Source organism: Phyllostomus hastatus, unplaced genomic scaffold (genome assembly GCF_019186645.2).
Source record: "Phyllostomus hastatus isolate PE091 unplaced genomic scaffold, TTU_PhHast_1.1 phas_contig_210, whole genome shotgun sequence".
Taxonomy (NCBI): Eukaryota; Metazoa; Chordata; class Mammalia; order Chiroptera; family Phyllostomidae; genus Phyllostomus; species Phyllostomus hastatus.
Window position 1 is genome coordinate 402,811 of NW_025333737.1, and position 20,550 is coordinate 423,360.

The following is a 20,550-nucleotide window of genomic DNA, read 5'->3' on the forward strand; positions in this document are numbered from 1 at the left end:
TGGATATTGCTTGGAGAACAAACCATACCTTGTTTTATTTACAGATGTTGAAAATTATTTAATTATTTATTAGCTTTTTTGTTTGTTTGTTTTCTTTGTGGATGGCCTTAGTACTATCTTTTTCTCCTTCTTCTACTGGTTGTAATAATTTGTAGCAATTTTTTTAAGTTAACCTTTTTTTAAGGTTTTATTTATTTAATTTTAGAGAGAGGGGAAGGGAAGAGGGAGAGAAACATCAATGTGTGGTTGCTTCTCACGTGGCCACCACCACTGGGGACCTGGACCGCAACCCAGGCATGTGCCCTGACTGGAAATCGAACCAGCTACCCTTTGGTTCAAAGCCCACGCTGAATCCGTTGAGCTACACCAGCCAGGGATTATGGCAATTTTTAAAACTCCATTATATTATTCTAAATGCCATTTCTTTGTTACATGTGTCACAAATATTTTCCCCAGCCACTTACTCCTTTATATTTTAATTTTGTTTGAGGTCTTTCTTCATATGGATATTTTATATTTTGCTATAAATTAACCAATTTTTCTTTTGGTTCCCATGTTTAATATCTCTAGGAAGTCCTTTTATACCAAGAGGTAGTATTTTCTTTTCTCTTAAATTTTTATTTATTGATTTGAGAGGCTGAGGCAGACACAGAGAGAGGAAGAGAGAGAAACATCAGTTTGTTGTTCCACTTATTTATGTATTCATTGGCTGATTCCTATATGTTCCCTGACTGGGGATTGAACCTGCAACCCTGGCACATCCAGACAACGCTCTAACCAACTGAGCTACCCAGCCAAGGCCAAAGGCAGTGTTTTCCTTTTATCACTTTCACATTGTTATTTGGTTTGTGTTTAACATTTGGGCTTTCACTTCATCTGGATTCAAGTTTACTTTATTTAGTACAACAAAGTTGTACTAACATCATTAGCTAAATAGCACATCTTTTCCTATTGATATAAAATGCCATCTTTATCGGATGCTACATTTCCAAGATAAATGGGTCTGCCTCTAAACTTTAATGTTCTCCTAACCTATTTGTCTACGCCACAGTATTTTATTTACTAGCTTTACAGTAATGTCTGAAAATGTATACAATTAGTTATTTTCTTATTATTCCTTTACATTTTTTTCTCAATTATTTTTCTCTTCCAGATTTTAGAATTAAGAATGTCAAACTCACAGAAAACTTTGTTTAAGTTTTGATTGGGATTGTATTTAATTTGGTTAATAACTTGGGAATTCTGAAATCTTTCTATTATTCACTTTTTTCACCATAAGCACAGCAAAAACGTATTTTCTACATTATCTAAAAACAAAAATAATTTCTTTTGTATGCCATCTTGTTTCTGACCACTACACTAAATCCAGTAATTCTAACTGTTGATTGTTTTCAATTTGTTATACTATTCAATATCTTTATGTCTGAGTTCATATTAAAAAATTAGACTGTTTTATTATTTTCCTCTTGCACAGTATTTCTATCAGGGTTATTATAGCCTCATGAAATGAGATCCTAAATTTTCCACCTCTTTCTATTCTGGAAGAGACAATATAATCTGGGAAGTTACTGGTCCTTAAAAACTCAAAAAGAATCAAGAGTTTAGGCTTGAAAACTGTCTAAGACTTGAAGTCTGTAACTATGTTACAATTTTTTTATAGTTAGTGATCTATACAAAATTTGCTACTTCTTCGTTAACCAACTTTATTATATATTTTTTTTCTTAGAAAATCACCCAGGTCATACATTTATGACATTTAATAAGACAGAACATTCTCATAATTAAAAAATCATGTTTCAGTTCATTTTATGTTGACTTTCTTATTACTATATTGTTCATTTGTGTATGTTCTCCCTATTAATCAGTTTTGTCTATTTTATGGTCTTTTTAAAAATCTAGTTTTTAATTTTACAATTAAGTTTATCAGGTAATATTCTCTATTTTATTAACTCTTGCTTTTACTTATTAATAATTCCTTCCCTCTGCTTCCTGCGGGCTTATTTTGTTATTCTTATTTTTGAATTAAATATACTTCATTTTGATCTTTTCTTCTTTTTTTTTTAAAGATTCATTAAAGACTATCTAATTTTCTGTGTGCTATGTTGGCTATAACCCACAGGTTTCTGTTAGGAGTACCCTCATTATTATTGACTTCTTCACTTCCTAAGTTTCATTTTGACCTCCTATCACCAGTTTTAGAAGTACACTTTTAAATATGCAAGGTTTCTCTTAGCTCTCCTTTGGCTATTAATTTTTATTTTTATTTCATTATGGTCAGTAATAAGGTCTATGTGACTTCTAGTTTTTTGGAATTGCAGGTTTTTCTTTGTAACATAATGAGTGGCAATTTTCCCCTTAATATTTATATAACTCTAAGTGGGGAAAAAAGTGGAAAATATTGGTCACCCAATTTCTACCTGTCATTCATTTATGGGAGCAAGAAAAATAGTATTCCCTAACATGCAAAGACTCAAGAAGATCCATTTATAAGCCCACCTTGACAAAGGTACATAATGACAAAATCTACCCAACAGAGTAATCAAAATTAGAATACAAGAAGGGTTCAAACTCATCAAATTGCACACATGAAATATGTGCAGTGCTTTTGTATGTAAATCACACTTCAATACAGCTGTTATTTTAAAAAATATGCAAAAATGAGAAGTTGTAGCACAACAGAATTACAAATGAGCAACAAATCAAGCAGAATGCAATTATCAACCAGGACAACATAAAAATATATTCATCTTTCATGGGGAAAAATGAAAAAAATCTGATAAAAAATTAAAGGTCTCAACTTTGTTAAAAGTAACTATTAGGTGAACTAACAACAGATAATACCATTTCCAAATTCACAGAAAGGGTGATAAAAACAGGTTGTAAAGTACAATTCTATTTTATAAATAAGAAAAAAATTCATGAATTTTAAATAAACACATGGAAAATATCTGAAAAGATTATAAAATACAGAGGTAATAGTGGCCACCTCTGGAGAGTGAGACTCAGAAACTGAGGTGGGGGGCTAATGTTTACATTTTGACTTACTAATTTTGGTAACAGAATTCTGTTCAATGAATAATGAACTAGAAATCAGAAAACTGGTTTTGTCTCTAATACTACTCATGAAGCTAAATAATTTTACTTTCTATAATCTTGAATTTATCTATAAAATATATTTGTCATACCCACATAAATGTTTTTTATAGTATTCAAGTTTATATACATAAAAGTAGAAAGAACATGGAAGGCAGGCAATACTGTACACATTTGTTCAGTTGAATCACATTTAGTAGCACTGCTCAAAATTACCTTTTTCAAGTATTTAAAAATTCATTTCATTTCTACCCAAAGAATATCTCAAAGAATTTTATAGGTTAAATGCTGACCAACCTATAAGAAATGCTAAAATATGAGGGGGTACACCTTGAGTGCCCAGCTTGGGAGATGAGAGAGGCTGTGCCTCTGGACTCTACAGAACACACACTGCATTAGGCCATTCTACCAAGCCTGGGAAGATAGACATAGCAGCTCTACCTAATACACAGAAACAAACACAGGGAGGCTTCTAAAATGAGAAACATGTCCCAAATAAAATAAAAGAACAAAATTCAAGAAAAAGTACTACTAAACAAGATGGAGAAAAGCAATCTATCAGATGCAGAGTTCAAAGCACTGGTTATAGGATGATCAATGCATTTTTAAAAATATATTTTACTGATTATGTTATTACAGTTGTCTCATTTCCCCCTTCCCTCCACCCTGTACACCCTCTCCCACCACACTCCCCCCTTTAGTTCATGTCCATGTGTCATAAGTTCTTTAGCTTCTACACTTTCCATACTATTCTTACCCTCCCCCTATCTATTTTCAACCTATAATCTATGCTACTTATTCTCTGTACCATTTTCCCCCCTCTCCTCCTCCCACTCCCCTGTTGCTAACCCTCTGTGTGATCTCCATTTCTGTGGTTCTCTTCCTGTTCTAGTTGTTTGCTTAGTTTCTTTTGGTTTTGCTTTAGGTGTGGTTGTTAATAATTGTGAGTTTGCTGTCATTTTACTATACCCTTTTTTTATCTTCTTTTCTTAGATAAGCCCCTTTAACATTTCATAAAATAAGGGCTTGGTGATGATGACCTCCTTTAACTTGACCTTATCTGAGAAGCACTTTATCTGCCCTTCCATTCTAAATGAAAGCTTTGCTGGATAGAGTAATCTGGGATATAGGTCCTTGCCCTTCATGACTTGGAATACTTCTTTCCAGACCCTTCTTGCCTGTAAGGTCTCTTTTGAGAAATCAGCTGACAGTCTGATGGGAACTCCTTTGTAGGTTACTGTCCCCTTATCTCTTGCTGCTTCTAGAATTCTCTCCTTCATTTTTACCTTGGTTAATGTAATTGTGATGTGCCTTGGTGTTTCTTCTTGAGTCCAACTTCTTTGGGACTCTCTGAGCTTCCTAGACCTCCTAGAAGTCTATTTCCTTTGCCAGAATGGAGAAGTTCTCCCTTATGATTTGTTCAAATACGTTTTCAATCTGTTGCTCTTCCTCTTCCCCTTCTGGTACCCCTATAATTCGGATGTTGGAACGTTTAAAGATGTCTTGGAGGTTCCTAAGCTTCTCCCCATTTTTTTGAATTCTTATTTCTCCATTCTTTCCTGTTTGGTTGTTTCTTTCTTCCCTCTGGTCCACTCTATTGTTTTGAGTCCCAGTTTCCTTTTCATCACTATTGGTTCCCTGTGCATTTTCCTTCATTTCTTTTATCATAACCTGCATTTGTTCATCTCATTTGCAACCAAAATCAACCAATTCTGTGAGCTTCCTGATCACCAGTGTTTTGAACTGTGCATCTGATAGGTTGGCTATCTCTCGGTCGCTTAAAAGGATGAGTTCTGGGGCATTGATTTGTTCTTCTGTTTGAGCCATCTCTCTCTCTTTTTTTTGGTCTGGTTGCTCCTGTTACAGTGAGGGGCGGAGCCTTAGGTGTTTACCAGGGCTGGGCACACATGTCACTAGATTGTGACCTATGTGGGGGCGGGGTCGAAGGGAACCAATGGCGGTTGCTCCGTTCTCCGTGGGACCTCAGTCCCTCCTCTGGGATCCTGGGTTGCACGCTCTGCCCTGCTCCACAACACCGCCTCACTGGGTCTGCCAGCTGCCACTTGCGTACTCAGGGACGACCCAATGCGATCTTGCGCATCCCAGATGCTTTACGCGTGTCCCCAGATGCCTTATGCGCCCAACTCTCTCTGCTCTCTGTGCCGTGACCCGCGCCCAGCTGCTTGTCTCTGCCCCTCCTACCGGTCTGGATGAACGGGTCTATTTCAACTTCTTGGCTGTCCAACTTCCATTCAGATAAATTTTCTATCAGTTCTGGATGTTATTCTGCCTCTAAATTGTTGTTGTTCCAATCTTGGTTGTGCATGGAGGTATGGTGCATCCACCTATGATCAATGCATTTACTGAGAACCTTGACTGCAGTAAAAAAGGACTAGTTAAAAACGAAGGATCTTGCCCTGGCTGGTGTGGTTCTGTAGATTGAGCACCCACCTGAGAACCAAGGGGACGCTAGTTCAATTCCCAGTCTAAGGCACGTGCCTGGGTTGAGGGCCAAGTCCCCAGTAGGTGGCACATGAGAAACAACCACACACTGATGTTTCTTTCCTTCTTCCTTCCTCCCTTCCCCTCTCTCTAAAAATAAATAAATAAAACCCTTCCCCTCTCTATAAATAAATTTAAAAAGTCTTTTTTAAAAAATGAAGGATACACTAACTCAAATAAAGAATAATTTACAGGGAATCAAGAGTAGAGTAGGTGAACCTAAGAATTGAATCAGCAATTTGGACAATAAGGAATCCCAAAAACTCCAATCAGAACATCAAAAAATAAAAAGCATAAAAAAATTGAAGATAGTGTAAGGAGCCACTGGGACAACGTCAAGCACATCAACATTCTCATCATGGCATTACTGGAAGGAGGAGAAAGAGTGGAAGAAAGTGAAAACGTATTTGAAAAAATAATGATAGAAAACTTCCCTCACTTGGTTAATGCAAAAGACATACAGGTCCAGGAAGTATACAGAATCCCAAACAAGATGAATCCAAAGAGGCCCACACCAAGACACATCATAAAATGCAAAAGGTTAGCCATGACCAGGTTGCTCAGTAGGTTAGAGCATTATCCCTTACACCCAAATGTTGTGGGTTCAATCCCCAGTCAGGGTGCATAAACATCAATGTTTCTCTCTCTCTTCCCTCCTCTCTCTCTAAAATCAATACACATATCCTCAGGTGAGGATTTTTAAAAAACAGAAAATGTTAAAAAGAGAATTTTACCTGGCTGGCGTAGCTCAGTGGATTGAGCGTGGGCTGGGAACCAAAGTGTCCCAGGTTCGATTCCCAGCCAGGGTACATTCCTGGGTTGCAGGCCATAACCCCCAGCAACCGCACATTGATGTTTCTCTCTCTCTATCTCCCTCCCTTCCCTCTCTAAAAATTAATATAAATAAATAAATAAAAATCTAAAAAAAAATCAAAAAAAAAGAAAGAAAGAAAGAAAGAAAGAAAGAATTTTAAAAGTACCAAGAGAAAAGCAGTTAGTTACCTAAAAGGAAGCTCCCATAAGACCGTCAGCTGATTTCTCAACAGAAACTTTGCTGGCTGAAGGGGTTAGCAAGAAATATTCAGAGTGATGGAAAACAAAGACCTATAACCAAGATTACTCTGTCCAGCAAAGCTATCATTCAGAGTCAAAGGACAGATAAAGAGCTTCCCAGACAAAAAAGCCTAAAGGAGTTCATCACCACCAAACTAGTACTGTATGAAATGTTAAGGGTCTTCGTTAAGAAGATAGGGAAAAGATAAAAAACATGAATAAAGTGGCACTAAATGTATATCTATCAATAACTGAATCCAAAAAATAAAATAAAGGAACAAGCAGAACAGAAAGACTCATAGGTATAGAGAACATGTTGATTGTTGCCAGATAGGGAGGGGTGGGGATTGGGGGAATGGGTGAAAAAGGTGAAGGGATTAAGTACAAATTGATTGTTCTAGAATAGTCATGGCAATGTAAAGTACAGCATAGAGAATATAGTCAATAATATTGTAATTATGTACAGTGTCAGATGGGTGTGAGATTTATTGGGACAATCAGTAAGTTATATAGTGTCTAATCACTGGGGTGTATACTTGAAACCATTATATTACTAATGTAATAATGTATGTCAACCGTAATTGAAAAATAAAAAGTTTTAAAATATTGGAAAAAATCCCACTAAATTATTATAAAGGCAAACTGAGCCCTGACCAATGTGGCTCAGGCGGTTGGGTATCACCCTGTAAAACAAAAGTCTGCTGGTTCAATTCCCAGTCAGGGTACATGGCTCAGTTACAGGCCAGGTCCCTGGTTAGAGGTGTGCTAGAGGCAACTGATCAATGTTTCTCTCTTAACATCAATGTTTCTCTTCCTCTCTCTAAAAATAAATAAATAAAATCTTTTAAAAAAGGGCAAATTTAGGTGCCAAAATTTATCTTATTTGTAAGAGGTACATAATCATGTTTCCATTGTTTTCAAAAATAAAAAAAGAAAAAAACCTTCATTTTATTCCCTTACTAAGAACTGGAAGAGTCTGCAATTATTTCCTAAATTTACATTTAGATCTGTTAAGACAAATTTTCTGCTTGAGTACCACTAAGTCAATTTTTATCTATAAGTCTCTACAAACTTAGCCACTAAAATTAGGTTCTACCTTTCTCAATTAATTTTTGTCCAAATAAAAAGCTCTATTTGTGGCCATAATGTTTAACTATTCATTTGAAAATGAGAGTAAAAAGCATGACTTGAAGTCAGCTGACACAAGACATCTAGGAAAAAGATCTGAATTGACTTAGGACAGATAAACCCAACTTATTTAAAGTAATCTAAACCACACAAAGAGGAAAACAAAACAAAGCTAATCAAGTAACTTGCAAGCCCAGTACAGTAAGGCCTCACTTCACATCATCAATAATAGATTTAATAAAATGACAGATAATGAGATGAATTTTACCATAGGCTAACTGATATAAAACAAAGAGTTAAGGTCCTATGGCATTTCATCAATGTTGTAATAAAATGAGATGCCTCTGAAGCAAATGACATTATTTGAGGATTTGTTGTATTTGATTATATATTGTCTTGGGCAGGATGCATGAGTGGAAAACTGCATACAAATTCTAAACCCTTTCCAGCAGGACTTTTTTCTTTTTGAAGTGGCATGAACGTAATTCTGAAACTATTTTAGAAGTATTACAAGATTGAACAAATGACTTGAGACTCAGTGTATTAAAAGAAGAGAGAGACAAATACCATAAAAGGAAAGAAAGAAACTAGAGGAATTAGAAATATCAGTATAGTCTGGTAATTTCTAAAATAAGTATGGGTATATGTGTATATATCTATCAGTGGTTCTCAGCTGGACATTCTGCCCCCCAAGAGGACAGTGGCAACATCCAGAAATACTGTTAATTAAGGCATTTAATACGCAGAGGCCAGGCATGTTGCTAAACAACCAAAAGTGTACAGGACAGCCCCCATAGCAAAGACTTATTCAGCCCAAAATGTGAACACTACCAAGATGAGAAACCTTAGTACACGTGTATACCAGGTGTCTGTATGTGTTTATATATATCTGTATTTCCTAGTTCTGTCTCTTTAAAGGGCCCAGAAGCAAAGACAACCCAGTAACAATAAGTACACTTAGTATCTTATATCTTGATGTCTAATACCTGATGTCTCCACTTAGGGAATCAAGGCTTGTTATATAGCACTGCTGATTCTAGGGTTAAGGCAAGATTGGTACACAATAAGCCTGGAACATATTGTTATGACAGAAAGTAAGAAAGTGCACATAAAAAATGATAATGGTATATATAAAAGCCAACTGTCTCCTATGGGATAATCTAGAACAATTCACACATCAAAGCAGTAAAAATAGCAGTGAATGATGAAACTATTGAAAATGAGAATCTATGAGCTCATACCAATAATGAAAAGACAAGTAAGTAAAAAAGAGAAAAAGAAGGTCCCTTGGTTACAGTAAAATGCTTAGTGCTGATAAGCAAATGTAGAAAGAGTAAGTGTTGAAAAATTATTACTGTGCAACCATGGGGGGCGTGGCACGAGGGGAATATTGGTGGGAAATAAGAATGTTTGCATGATCTTAAAGTGTCACCCCCATTATTTGTTAAAAAGAAAGGAAGAGTAACTATACAGGAGAGAAATCAGGGATCTTCACTGAGGGATCAAAATTAACTTCACTGAGGGGTGGATGAACATTATGGGTCTCCTGAGAACACAAAATTACTTACGCAGTATCCTGGCCAAGAATGCATACACTGAATCTACTCATGAGGAAACATCAGACCATTGCAAAACAGGGAACATTCTATTCAAGAGGAGGGGGGCTTCAAAAATGTCAATGCCATAAAAGACAAAGAAAGGTTTAGGAAATGTTCCAGACTAAATGACACTTATAACAACAATACAATACCTACTCCTGGACTGGATGGTGTACTAGAGAGGATTAAAATATTACCATAAAGAACATTACTGGGTCAACTGACAAAATTGAAATATAGAAGGTAGATTTATAAATAAAAGTATTGTTTCGATATTAAAAAGTTACTGAAATTGCAAACTGTACTGTGGTTTGATAGAAGAATCCTTATTCTTCGGAACTGCACACTAAAAGCACGTGGGAGAAAGGTCCTTGATGTATGCAACATACTTTCAAATGGTTTAGGAAAAATATATTTGTGTGTACATACAACTACAGAGTGCAAATGATAAAGAAAATGATACAAAATCTTAATAGGTGAATTTACATAAAATTTAATATATGTATATATTCTTTGTACTTATCTTACAAATCTAGAACTTTTAAATTATTTCCAAATAGAGTTTTCTTAAAAAAACAAACAAACAAACAAAAAAACAACAGGAAATTTTTAAAGACCAGAACACAAAACTAAATTTTCCCACTATATATTTCACCTACAAAAACAGAATGCTATAAAATTCTTTATAATAGCAGTGGTCAAATCATTTTCATGCCTATCTAATTAATGTATTTGCATATTAACTATTATGTTATCTATTGCATAAAAGTTCAAATCCTCTCTAACAGCCAAAGGATGATTAAAAAATACAGTAAGGCAAAGGAAAGGCCTTAGCAGTTAATAACAAAAAAGCTTTCATTTTTCTAATACATAGATCCACATAAAATAATTTAGAAGTGCTCTGACGCACCTATCTTCCAAATGAATGTGATAATATATTTAAGACAAACTTAAGATAAAACTTATCCCAAATAATTTGTTTGTTTTGCTTTTTGCTTATACACAACAGGTCACAAGGGTACGTAATGCTATGTCAAAGTAAGACCCAGTTTTAAAATCAGACCAAACTGCCCACATCAATATCTAAACACTCCTAACAATAGTTTTAATTTGAGGACAGATCTACCAAGGCTATATTTTAATTTACTACTTTGTCCTTTATAAGAGAATATTAGAAACTTACAGTTCATCTCGTTGTCTCTGGGACAGCACCATTTTGGCTGTAATGTCAAGCTTATTTGATATAGTGGTATGTCCCCTCCTTTGGGAAATCAAAAAGCTCTGTGATCCCTGGATTTATAATTAAATACGCCACAAAGTGGCTTCCACACAGGAGAAGATGATTCTTTCACAAGTGAATTCAACAAGTAACCAGGAGAGAGTCAACAAGTAAGATTCATTCCACCTGAGGAAAAAGAGAGAAAAGATTATTTCTTTCCCTTAGAATTTAAATTACTTCTAAATTATTACTGTAGTACACACTTTCAAAGATGAGATTTATTGTGATGCTAATATGAATATTAGCTGATTTATTAATCTACTATGAAAATCAATACCAAAATATATATCATTTTATGTATTTTAAATTATCTTTAATAGTTTACAGGACTGTTTTTAGATTTCCCCACTCCCAATCTGTATAACTTTAACCAGTTTCACCTCCATAAATTCAATAAAAAGGAAAAATAAAAAAATTTTTAACTGGAAAAATAAAATAACTTACCCTCTCCCTACCATGTCACCCACCAGATATACTCATACTAACTTATTAAATTTCAAATATTAACATATAACCTCTCTAAGAAGACTATGATACTCCCTTTAAAGATAATAACAATTCTAATTTATCAGAAAGGTATAATCTGAAATAGGCATGACAGATGATTTCAGAAACTGTCCACAAACCAAAAGGTTGACAACTATAACTGAAATAACCTTCAAGATTAAATATCAGTCACCAATAATCTTAGAATAGCTAATATTGGGTTGGCCAAAATGCTTATTACATTTTTTCCATAAGATGGCTCTAGTAGTGCTTAGTTGTCTTTTAACTTCATTCAAAACAATTTTGCTAGATTGTATTGTGATAACTGTCATATCAGCATGCATAAAAAAATCAAAATTAGTGAATCTTTAAACAATATTTTATTTATTATTTATTTTTAGACAGCAGGTAAGGGAGTGAGAAAGAAAGGGAGAGAAAGATCATGTGTAAGAGAAATATTGAGTGCTTGCTTCTCACCCGCCTCCTACTGGGGACCTGGCCCACAACCCAGGCCATGCGCCCTGACTGGGAGTTGAACCAGCAAGTGACCTTGCAGTTCACAGGATGATGCTCAATCCACTAAGCCACACCAGCCAGAGCAAAATTGGTGAATTTTTATGTGGCCATTTAAATATTAAAGATGGAAGAAAATACACAACATTTCAACATATTATGCTTTATTATTTCAAGAAATGTAAAAAGGTAATTGAAACACAAAAAAGATTTGTGCAGTGTATGGAGAAGGTGCTGTGACTGATCGAACATGTCAAAAGTGATTTGTGAGGTTTTTTGGTTACTTTTAACATTTTGGCCAAATAATTCTCTTCTTTGTGGCTACCTCCCTCCCCACCAGGGGCTTTCCAAATAATTCTTTGCTGTAAGGCTGTCTTATGCATTTAGAAGATGTTTAGCAACACCCTTGCCCTCTACCTACTAGGAGCCAATAGAAGGAGATAGCCAACATACTCAAAATATCCAAATCACCCATGTAACTGATAAAAGTAAAAACGTGTCTTTTAATTTTACGAAAAAACATACAGACATTTTGGTCAAACCAATATTTACAAATGTAAATAAACTAGTAATGTAATGCCTAACTAATGCATTTCTTAACTAATACATTTAATCAAAAAATAATTTGCCCCAGCTGGTGTGGCTCAGTGGCTTGAGTGCTGGTCTGTGAACCAAGAGGTCGCTGGTTTGATCACAGGCAGGGTACATGCCTGTGTTGCGGGCCAAGTCCCCAGTTGGGGGCATGCTGTTTCTCTCTTTTTCTCCCTCCCTTCCTCTGTGAAAATAAATAAATAACATCTTTTTTAAAAAATCAAGAAATAATTTAAGCCCTGGCTGCTAGGGCTCTGTGGATTGAGTGCTGGCCTACAAACCAAAGAGTCACTGGTTCAATTCCCAGTCTAGGGTACATGCCTGGGTTGCAGGCCAGGTGCCCGATAGGGGGCACACGGGAGGCAACCACACATTGATGTTTCTCTCCCTCCTTTCCCCTCTCCAAGAATACGTGAAATCTTAAAAAAAAAAAAAAAACAACAGCCCTGGCTGGTGTGGTTGCTCAGTGGATTGAGCCCTGCGAACCAAAGGGTTGCCAGTTCGATTCCCAGTCAGGGCATAGGCCTGGGTTCTGGGTCAGGTCCCCAGTGGGGGTATGCAAGAAGTACCACACCCTGATGTTTCTCTCCCTCTCTTTCTCCCTTCCCCCCTCTAAAAATAAATAAATACAATGTTAAAAATAAAAATAAAAATAATTTAATATTATTTTACTTCATTTTGTATCCTTCAGAATCACGTGTTTAAAAAAAACATGGAATGAAAGCCCTGGGTGGTGTAGCTCAGTGGATTGAACACGGGCTGCAAACCAAAGCATCGCAGGTTCAATTCCCAGTCAGGGCACATGCCTGGGTTGCAGGCCATGGCCCCCAGCAACTGCACATTGATGTTTCTCTCTTTCTCCCTCCCTTCCCTCTCTAAAAATAAATAAATAAAATCTTTAAAAAAAAAACACACAAAAAACATGGAATGAACCGCCCTAGTTTTTAGGTACTCACACAGTAAGCCAATTCTCTAATCTAGTTTTTAGACAATGTTACTTAATATTTCAGAGCCCCTTCTTCACACTTATAACATTATAAAATCAATTTCTATACAATATCCAAAAAGTATCACAGTATAAATAAAAGAAAAATCAAACTTTCTTAAAGAATTATTCTTCAAATCTCCCATTAAAAAAAAAGTAGTCTTATCACATTGTACAAAAATAAGAGAGAATGTCTACTGTATTTAGAAAATGTATTTGAGATATTCTCACTTAAAATGCAGACTGATATTACAAAATTAAATCGGAAGGGGCACTTTAAAGAAACAGAAAATCATCCTCCAAATGAAAGGAAATGAAATTAACATCTAATGAAGGGCCTGTGGGACCACTGATTATCAAGAGACAAAACATGGACAGAAGAGACAGAGAATACTTCTTTAGTACCTTTTTTCATGCCTCAGCAGGCACTATTCCAGGCACTGAGGATATAGTGATGAATAACCTAGTCCAGGAAATATGAAAGAGCAAACCCTGGTTTTAAAAATGTGAGCTCTGAATGAAAAAGTGAGTACCCAGATGTTCCCAGTGGCAGCTGCCATTTTAATGGAAATCCTTCTATATTGAGCAATTCTAGTAAATATAATCAGGGATTTATTTTATGATCTTTAATTATACTTCCAACCTGGAGGGCAGCTAGCTCAAACTGACAGCTGAAAAACATCACTACCTCTATGTCTAAATCAGAGATATATGACTGTGAATAAGAAATAGGAGATGGAGAACCAAACACAATGGACAACTCAGAAAACCATCCCTCTTGGTATTTAGAAACTCCTAATTATGTAAGCCTCACTTTCTAAGCCTTAATTATCACCAAATTAAAGCATCTAGGGTCTCATACACTCTGAGAAAGGTCACAGTAGGGTAAGGATTACTTGATGGTGGTGACTATCTGAATTGTCTACAGGTTTCTTGTATTAACTTAAACAATGGTAATCCACTGACAGACAATCATATAAATCAAAGTGAAAAAGAAACATGGCAAAAATCCTTGTTTTAATCAGGAAAAAAAATCCACTATATTATGTACATTACAAGGTCTTATTTAATTATAGAGAGACTGTTTCTCCCCTAAAAAAGCACATGGATGTACAAGAATAACAGTACTGGAATACAAGGATGATCTAAAAACCAAACAAGACAAACCATTGAATGTATGTTGGTGTACTGCATACGTTAACTTACTCATTTAACATTTATAAAACACTATGCATGTGCCAGGAACCATGTGTAATGAGGAAAATAACTTCATCTTACACTCAAGAAGTTACAGTCTACTGGAAGAGTCATCCAAGAAATGGGCAATTTAAAGTGTGAAAAGTGTGACAAGTATTACCACATAGGGGATGACGACTCAGGATGAAGGTGAGTAGGTTGGTAGGAGGCTTGATCACAAAACACACTCAGGTCTTTACAATTTGTCCTAGGAATAATGGGAGCCCTTAGATTAGCTTTTAGGAAAAATCATTCTTACTTCTATAATGAATGGACCAGAAAGACTGGAAAGGAAGAGGCCAGATAGGAGGCTTGCAGTAATGAAAGGGATAGATAGATGATGGCGATTCGTACTAGCATAGCAGCAGTAAATGAAGAGAATTAGATGAATTTAAGTTATTTAAGGGGAAAATCTTTGTGTAGGTGACTAGATATGGGCAGCAGGAAAGTGAGAAAAGTCAGCTAAAAAGTCAAAGACAACTTCAAGAGATTTCTGGGTCTGAACTTAGTTGAACAGAAAACGAGTGAGGGGATGAGGAAAGTATAACTCATTCCATTTTAGATATGTTAACTCCAAAGTGCCTGTGAGATTTCTAGTGTGAAGTTGTACAAACAAGTCAGCTCTGAAGAGAACCAACCTACAAAAACGAAGACTGGTACTTACCAGCTTGGAGGTGATACAACTGAAGCCGTTACATCGGCTGAGATTGACCCATGGGAGAATGTGTAGAGCAAAATAAGCAGAGCCAGGCACATCAATGCCAACACTTAAAACACACCCCCCGCCCCCCCAGAATCTAACAATTGAGGCTGAGAGAAGGCAGTTAAAGAGGTAAAAGTAAAAACAGAAAAGAGAGGCAAGTATTTCAAAGAGAGGCAATCAACAGTATCCAAAGATATCCAACTATTGAGCAAAATACAGTCTTAAATAGGTCTGCTCCATTAAGTATTTAAGTATAGAGCTCACTGATAACCTTGATAAGAATGGTTTCGGTAAAATGGTAGGGACATGGTTTAACATAGCAAAAACCATATTAAATGGACTGCTGAGTACAAAGAGATGAAGTAAAGACAGTACCATAAATAAATATCTTTGAAAGAAATGGAAATGTTGAAAAGCCATTTTTCTGGTTGTTTTCTATTCCAACTAAGTGAAATGTTTAAATGCGATAAATAGACACCCCCCCCAAAAGACACAGGGAAAGTGGACAAATGAATTAAGAATTTTAATTATCACCATTTTCACCTTGTAATCAATCGAAGGCAGACAACTGGAAATGACAGAATAACACAACATAACCTATAAAGTATTTTTGCCAAAAAATCGAATCTGAATCTGTTCAAATGTCTGGCTCCAATTATCAATTTGCAAGAAGTATGGATGGCAGAAGAATATGCTTAAGACACCATGGGATAAACCAGCAATATCCAGACTGTGAAAAGCCCTATAAAATAAATGACCCAATTTCTTAAAATAAATTCCAAGAAGAGAAAAAGAGCTAGAAAAGGAAATTTAAATGAGACAAGGGATATATCAAACAACTGCAGCTTATAAACCTTATTTTGATCTGGATTAAAAGAATTAATTGTAAAATGAACAAACCAGTGAAAAAACAACTGGAGAAGTTTTAAAACTGGGTATCTGATGATATTAAAGAATAACTGGGACTTTTTCAAGAGTATTAATAGTATTGTGCTTATTTTTAAGTCTTTTAGAAATACATAATAAAAAATTTATCAGTTAGCCGTGGCTGGTGTGGCTCAGTGGATCGAATGCTGGCCTTCGAACCAAAAACAGTCGCTGGTTTGATTCCCAGTCAGGGAACAAGCTTTGGTTCCAGGCCAGGTCCCCAGTTGGGGGCATGTGAGAGTCAACCACATATTGATGTTTCTCTCTCTTTCTCCTTCTCTACCCCTCCCCCTAAAAAGAAATAAATAAAATCTGTTAAATGGAGGGTTCATCACACTATGCCCTAATTTTGTTTATGGGTCTGATATTTTCTAAATAAAGTATTTTTTTAATCACAGGAAAATAAGAAACAAGGAGCTAAGGACAGAGAGAGAGGAATGCGATCCAAACTTAGAAATCTTACATATAAAGATGGGTCACCTCTTCCACCATGTTAGAAAGAAGAATGCAAATATGTTTTTTATATTTTGGGAAAATAGGAAGTAAGGTCATTTGCTGAATAGGCAGGATAAGGAAGAAGGCATTAAGAGGCTTGAAATAGCTGCTATGGAGAACAAAGAAATGGAACAGAAAGAATGTTTTTTAGATGGAAGACTGAATTTTTAGTGGTACCAATGTACAAAGATGTGATTTTTTTTTTTTAAGCAAGTATTTAGCTATAGCTGTGTCTGCAGCTACAGTCCAGCTGCAGACACAGAAGAGTTAAAGGTTTAGAGATCTAGGGTTAGGATGACAATTTCCAAAGTTTAGCGTGATGAATGTATAATGAGAGATGAAATAATAGTTCAAAGAGCCTAAACTGCATTGTGTAGAAAGTGAAAACAGGAAAGGAAAATTGAGAGTCCTAGGGATCAAGAAAGCAGGTCTCTAACCTGAGAGAACAGTCAGAGAATGGAAGATTAAATTTAAGACTTCCCAATTTGCTGTTAACTGTATGTTAATAATGTTTTATACAACTAGCTAAGTATTGAGGATACATGATAAAGACAATGCAGATGAAGAAAATGTGGTCTTGAGTCTGTAATCAAACTCTATAACCCTGAATAATTCATCTAACTTTCCTGGAAAGTAGATAACATCTAAGGTTCCTTTTAACTTAGATATTTCATCCTCTATCAATTTCCTACCTTTAATATATAATTTTTTTTGCTATCAGAAAGTATAAGTATGTGATTCAGTTATCATACTTCAGAATATAATGTACCTTTCCAGTTACCTTTTAGCTTAATATATTACTATGTAATTGCAAAATATCACATGACAATAGAAAAAAATGATTCTCAAATGGAACAAAGGATATAGTTTGAAGTATTTTGCAATTAACAACATATAAGCAACCATACAAATAAACCAGGCAATACTGTCCTACCAACTGGTGAAGGAGTTCTTAATCTTTTTTTTTTTTTTTTTTGAGGGGGGGAGGGATGAAGTCCACTGGATTCCTTTGAGAATGTGATGAAAGCCTGGATCTTTTTGCTCAAAGAAGCACTTATAAATATAAACAAAATATTACATGCATTTTAGAGGGTTCAGAAATCCTCCTCAAGTCAATATAATGAATGAAAAGACAACATTTTTAAGAAATATTTTGGCAGTCCTTCAGTAATCCCTTCTAAGCTACTTGTATATATTACAAACATATTTCAAAGAGTCTCATTTATTCATTTGCACATCAATATCCAGGCATTAATTTCAGAGATCAGATCTGTGTTGCCTGAGCCATAGAAACAGGCTTCAGTATGCTTTTTGGAATGCAGAATTCTTTAGCATTCTATATACTCTAATATATCCTGTTATTTGCCACACCAATGCAGCTCTCTTAGCAATGTTTTACTACCTGGGTAAGTACCTCACCACAAAAAGAGAAAGGGGAAGAGTAAAAAAGAAAAGATAAAGAAAATAATATCACATTTAAAAAATCTTATAAAACAGAATGGTGAGTGACTTAGTAATTTAAATCTTTTCATTTTAAGTTTCAATGTGGTAACACAGAACAAACTTTGTTCTTATCAGAACAAACTTTATTATTTCAGTGCTCTCTTTGGCAGCACATAAACTAAAATTGGAATGCTAGAAGACTAGCATGGCCCCTGTGCAAGAACAACACACAAATTTTTGAAGTGCTCTGTATTTTTTAAAGAAAAAATATTATTTATTAATAACCTATTTCATACATTGGCCTTTGCCAAGTAGGAGTTTATGTAATAAGGGGAAATAACCCAGAAAATTAAGGATGTGTGTGAGGGAACACAAACAGTAGAGACATATGGAAATCACGAGATTTACTTATTATTAGATGTAAAGTAGGCATTTAAGAGAGCCACTAGTAATTGGGTGATTACCAATGGATCTAGCTCTTAAGAAATTGGCACTTGATAACAGTTTATTTAAAGAGGGTTAACAGATTATCTACCTTGCTTGAACAGTACATTTTACAGCTCATAATCCCATTCCAAATACTCAGATACAGCAATGAGGCGCGGCAAAAGCTACTATAAATCAAGATTTATTGGCCCTGGCTGGTGTGGCTCAGTGGATTGAGTGCCAGCCTATAAACCAAAAGGTCATTGGTTTGATTCCCAATCAGGGCACAGGCCTGGGTTGCTGGACAGAACCCCAGTAAGGGGTGCACTAGAGGCAACCACACATTAATGTTTCTCTGCCTCTTTCTCCCTCCGTCTAGAAATAAAATTAACAAAATCTAAAAAAAAAAAAGATTTATTGAGCACATTTTCAGACTAATTTTCAAGAGCTAAATAAAATCTGTTGTTTTCCAATTAACTGTATGCTTCGTGATACTCTGCAAATCATCAGGATTTTAAAAAAATTAGTTCCAAAAAACAAGGTTTTTCTTAAAGTACTAATGGCACAAAAGGTATTTTATTAATCTGTATGACTATTCGTATTACAGACATACCTCTTGATATTTTCAAATATTTTTACCACCTTATCCATTATCCTTACATAGATTCTGTACACAATAATCCAATGCAGAAAACAAAAGCTAACCTTTTCTTAAAACATTTTTTCTATAGAGGAATATCTGTCTATAATTTAACAATTTAAGATTTTGATTTGAGTTAGACAAATAAAAGCTACTTTCTTAGTTATGCTGGCTATACATGGTGTTTTAAAAGAATTAGATCAAGGTTTAAAAGGCAAAGGTAATCAGTACCCAACAAAAAGAGATATAAAACTTGGATACTCATATCACCTGTCTTAATGTTCCTATCTAATAATCTGTTTTTTAGACACTCAAAAAAGAATCAAACTGCAATATCATGTAAGAGAATACTGAGGTAGAATTACAATAAAGTTCATGAGAATTAGACAATTTTTTTTATTTAGAGCCTGTACATTTCTATTCTAACATAAATGTTGCAGTTCCAACAATGTTGTGAATGCAAGACTTCCTCTATTTAATATTCAAAGCTTTATTTTAATAAAATATTATCCAATTGTTAACACAGTATTGGCAAAACAAATTAATGGTGTTGTATTTTCTTGTTTTAATTGCCATACTGAAATACTAACAGGGTTAAACCATATGAAACTGCCAATAACAACAATTACACAGGTTCAATCTAATACTTACCAATGGTATCTTAATAGCATTAGCAAAGTTCTTAGCAGCTGGTATAAATAGCAGAACAGGAATTTATTTACATAGTGGTTTCTGTTTTAATTTACTTTTAGAGAGAGGGGAAGGGAGGGAGAGAGGGAAGGAAACATCAATGTGCAAGAGATACATGGGATCTGTTGCCTCTCACTTGCCCCCACTGGGGACCTGGCTGGCAACCCAGGGATGTGCCCTGACTGGGAATTGAACTGTAGACCTCTTGGTTCGCAGGCCTTCCCAGGCCAGCACTCAATTCCCTAGGTCACACCAGCCAGGGCTTTTACATAGTTCTGATGAAAAACTAAGCAAATAGAGCAACTCCCTCCTCTGATATCAGTTTTTTGTACATACACATATTTAACACTTCTCACACTACACTGTAATGATCTGTCTTGATGATGTCTCCTCAACTGTCCTCCAAAACTGCAACAAATTTATTCCTCATTGTGTCAAATATCATGGTAATTAACAATAGGTATCTAGTTGGTTTTTAAATCCTCACCCAAGGATATATTTATTGACTTTAGAGAGAAAGGAAGGGAGAGAGAGATCAATGTGAGAGACAAACATGGACTAGTTGACTCCTGTACATGCCCCAACTGGGGATGGAACCTGCAACCTTTTGGTGTACTGGAAGATGCTCCAAACAACTGAGCTATATACTGCTACGGCAGTATTTAGTGTTTTTAAATGACTACTACAGGCATCACAGTAACACTAAAAGAAAAATGTATTGTATTCTCAGAACTAAAGATGTATAACTTTATTCTCATCCTC

General features: G+C 35.4%; 1 protein-coding gene and 1 non-coding gene across 2 annotated transcripts in view; one reads left to right on the top strand and one right to left on the bottom strand.

The window, feature by feature from the left end:
* PAFAH1B1 (platelet activating factor acetylhydrolase 1b regulatory subunit 1) overlaps positions 1-20,550 on the bottom strand; it is a 68,862-nt gene that overhangs the window by 31,511 nt on the left and 16,801 nt on the right. Inside the window, exon 2 of the mRNA XM_045836244.1 lies at positions 10,558-10,779. Within this exon, the coding sequence (XP_045692200.1) occupies positions 10,558-10,589 (32 nt within the window). The 5' untranslated portion in view covers positions 10,590-10,779. The remainder of the gene's footprint in view (positions 1-10,557; positions 10,780-20,550) is intronic.
* LOC123817844 lies at positions 18,187-18,289 on the top strand. Its single transcript, XR_006785542.1, has one exon. It is a non-coding gene; the product is annotated as a U6 spliceosomal RNA (small nuclear RNA).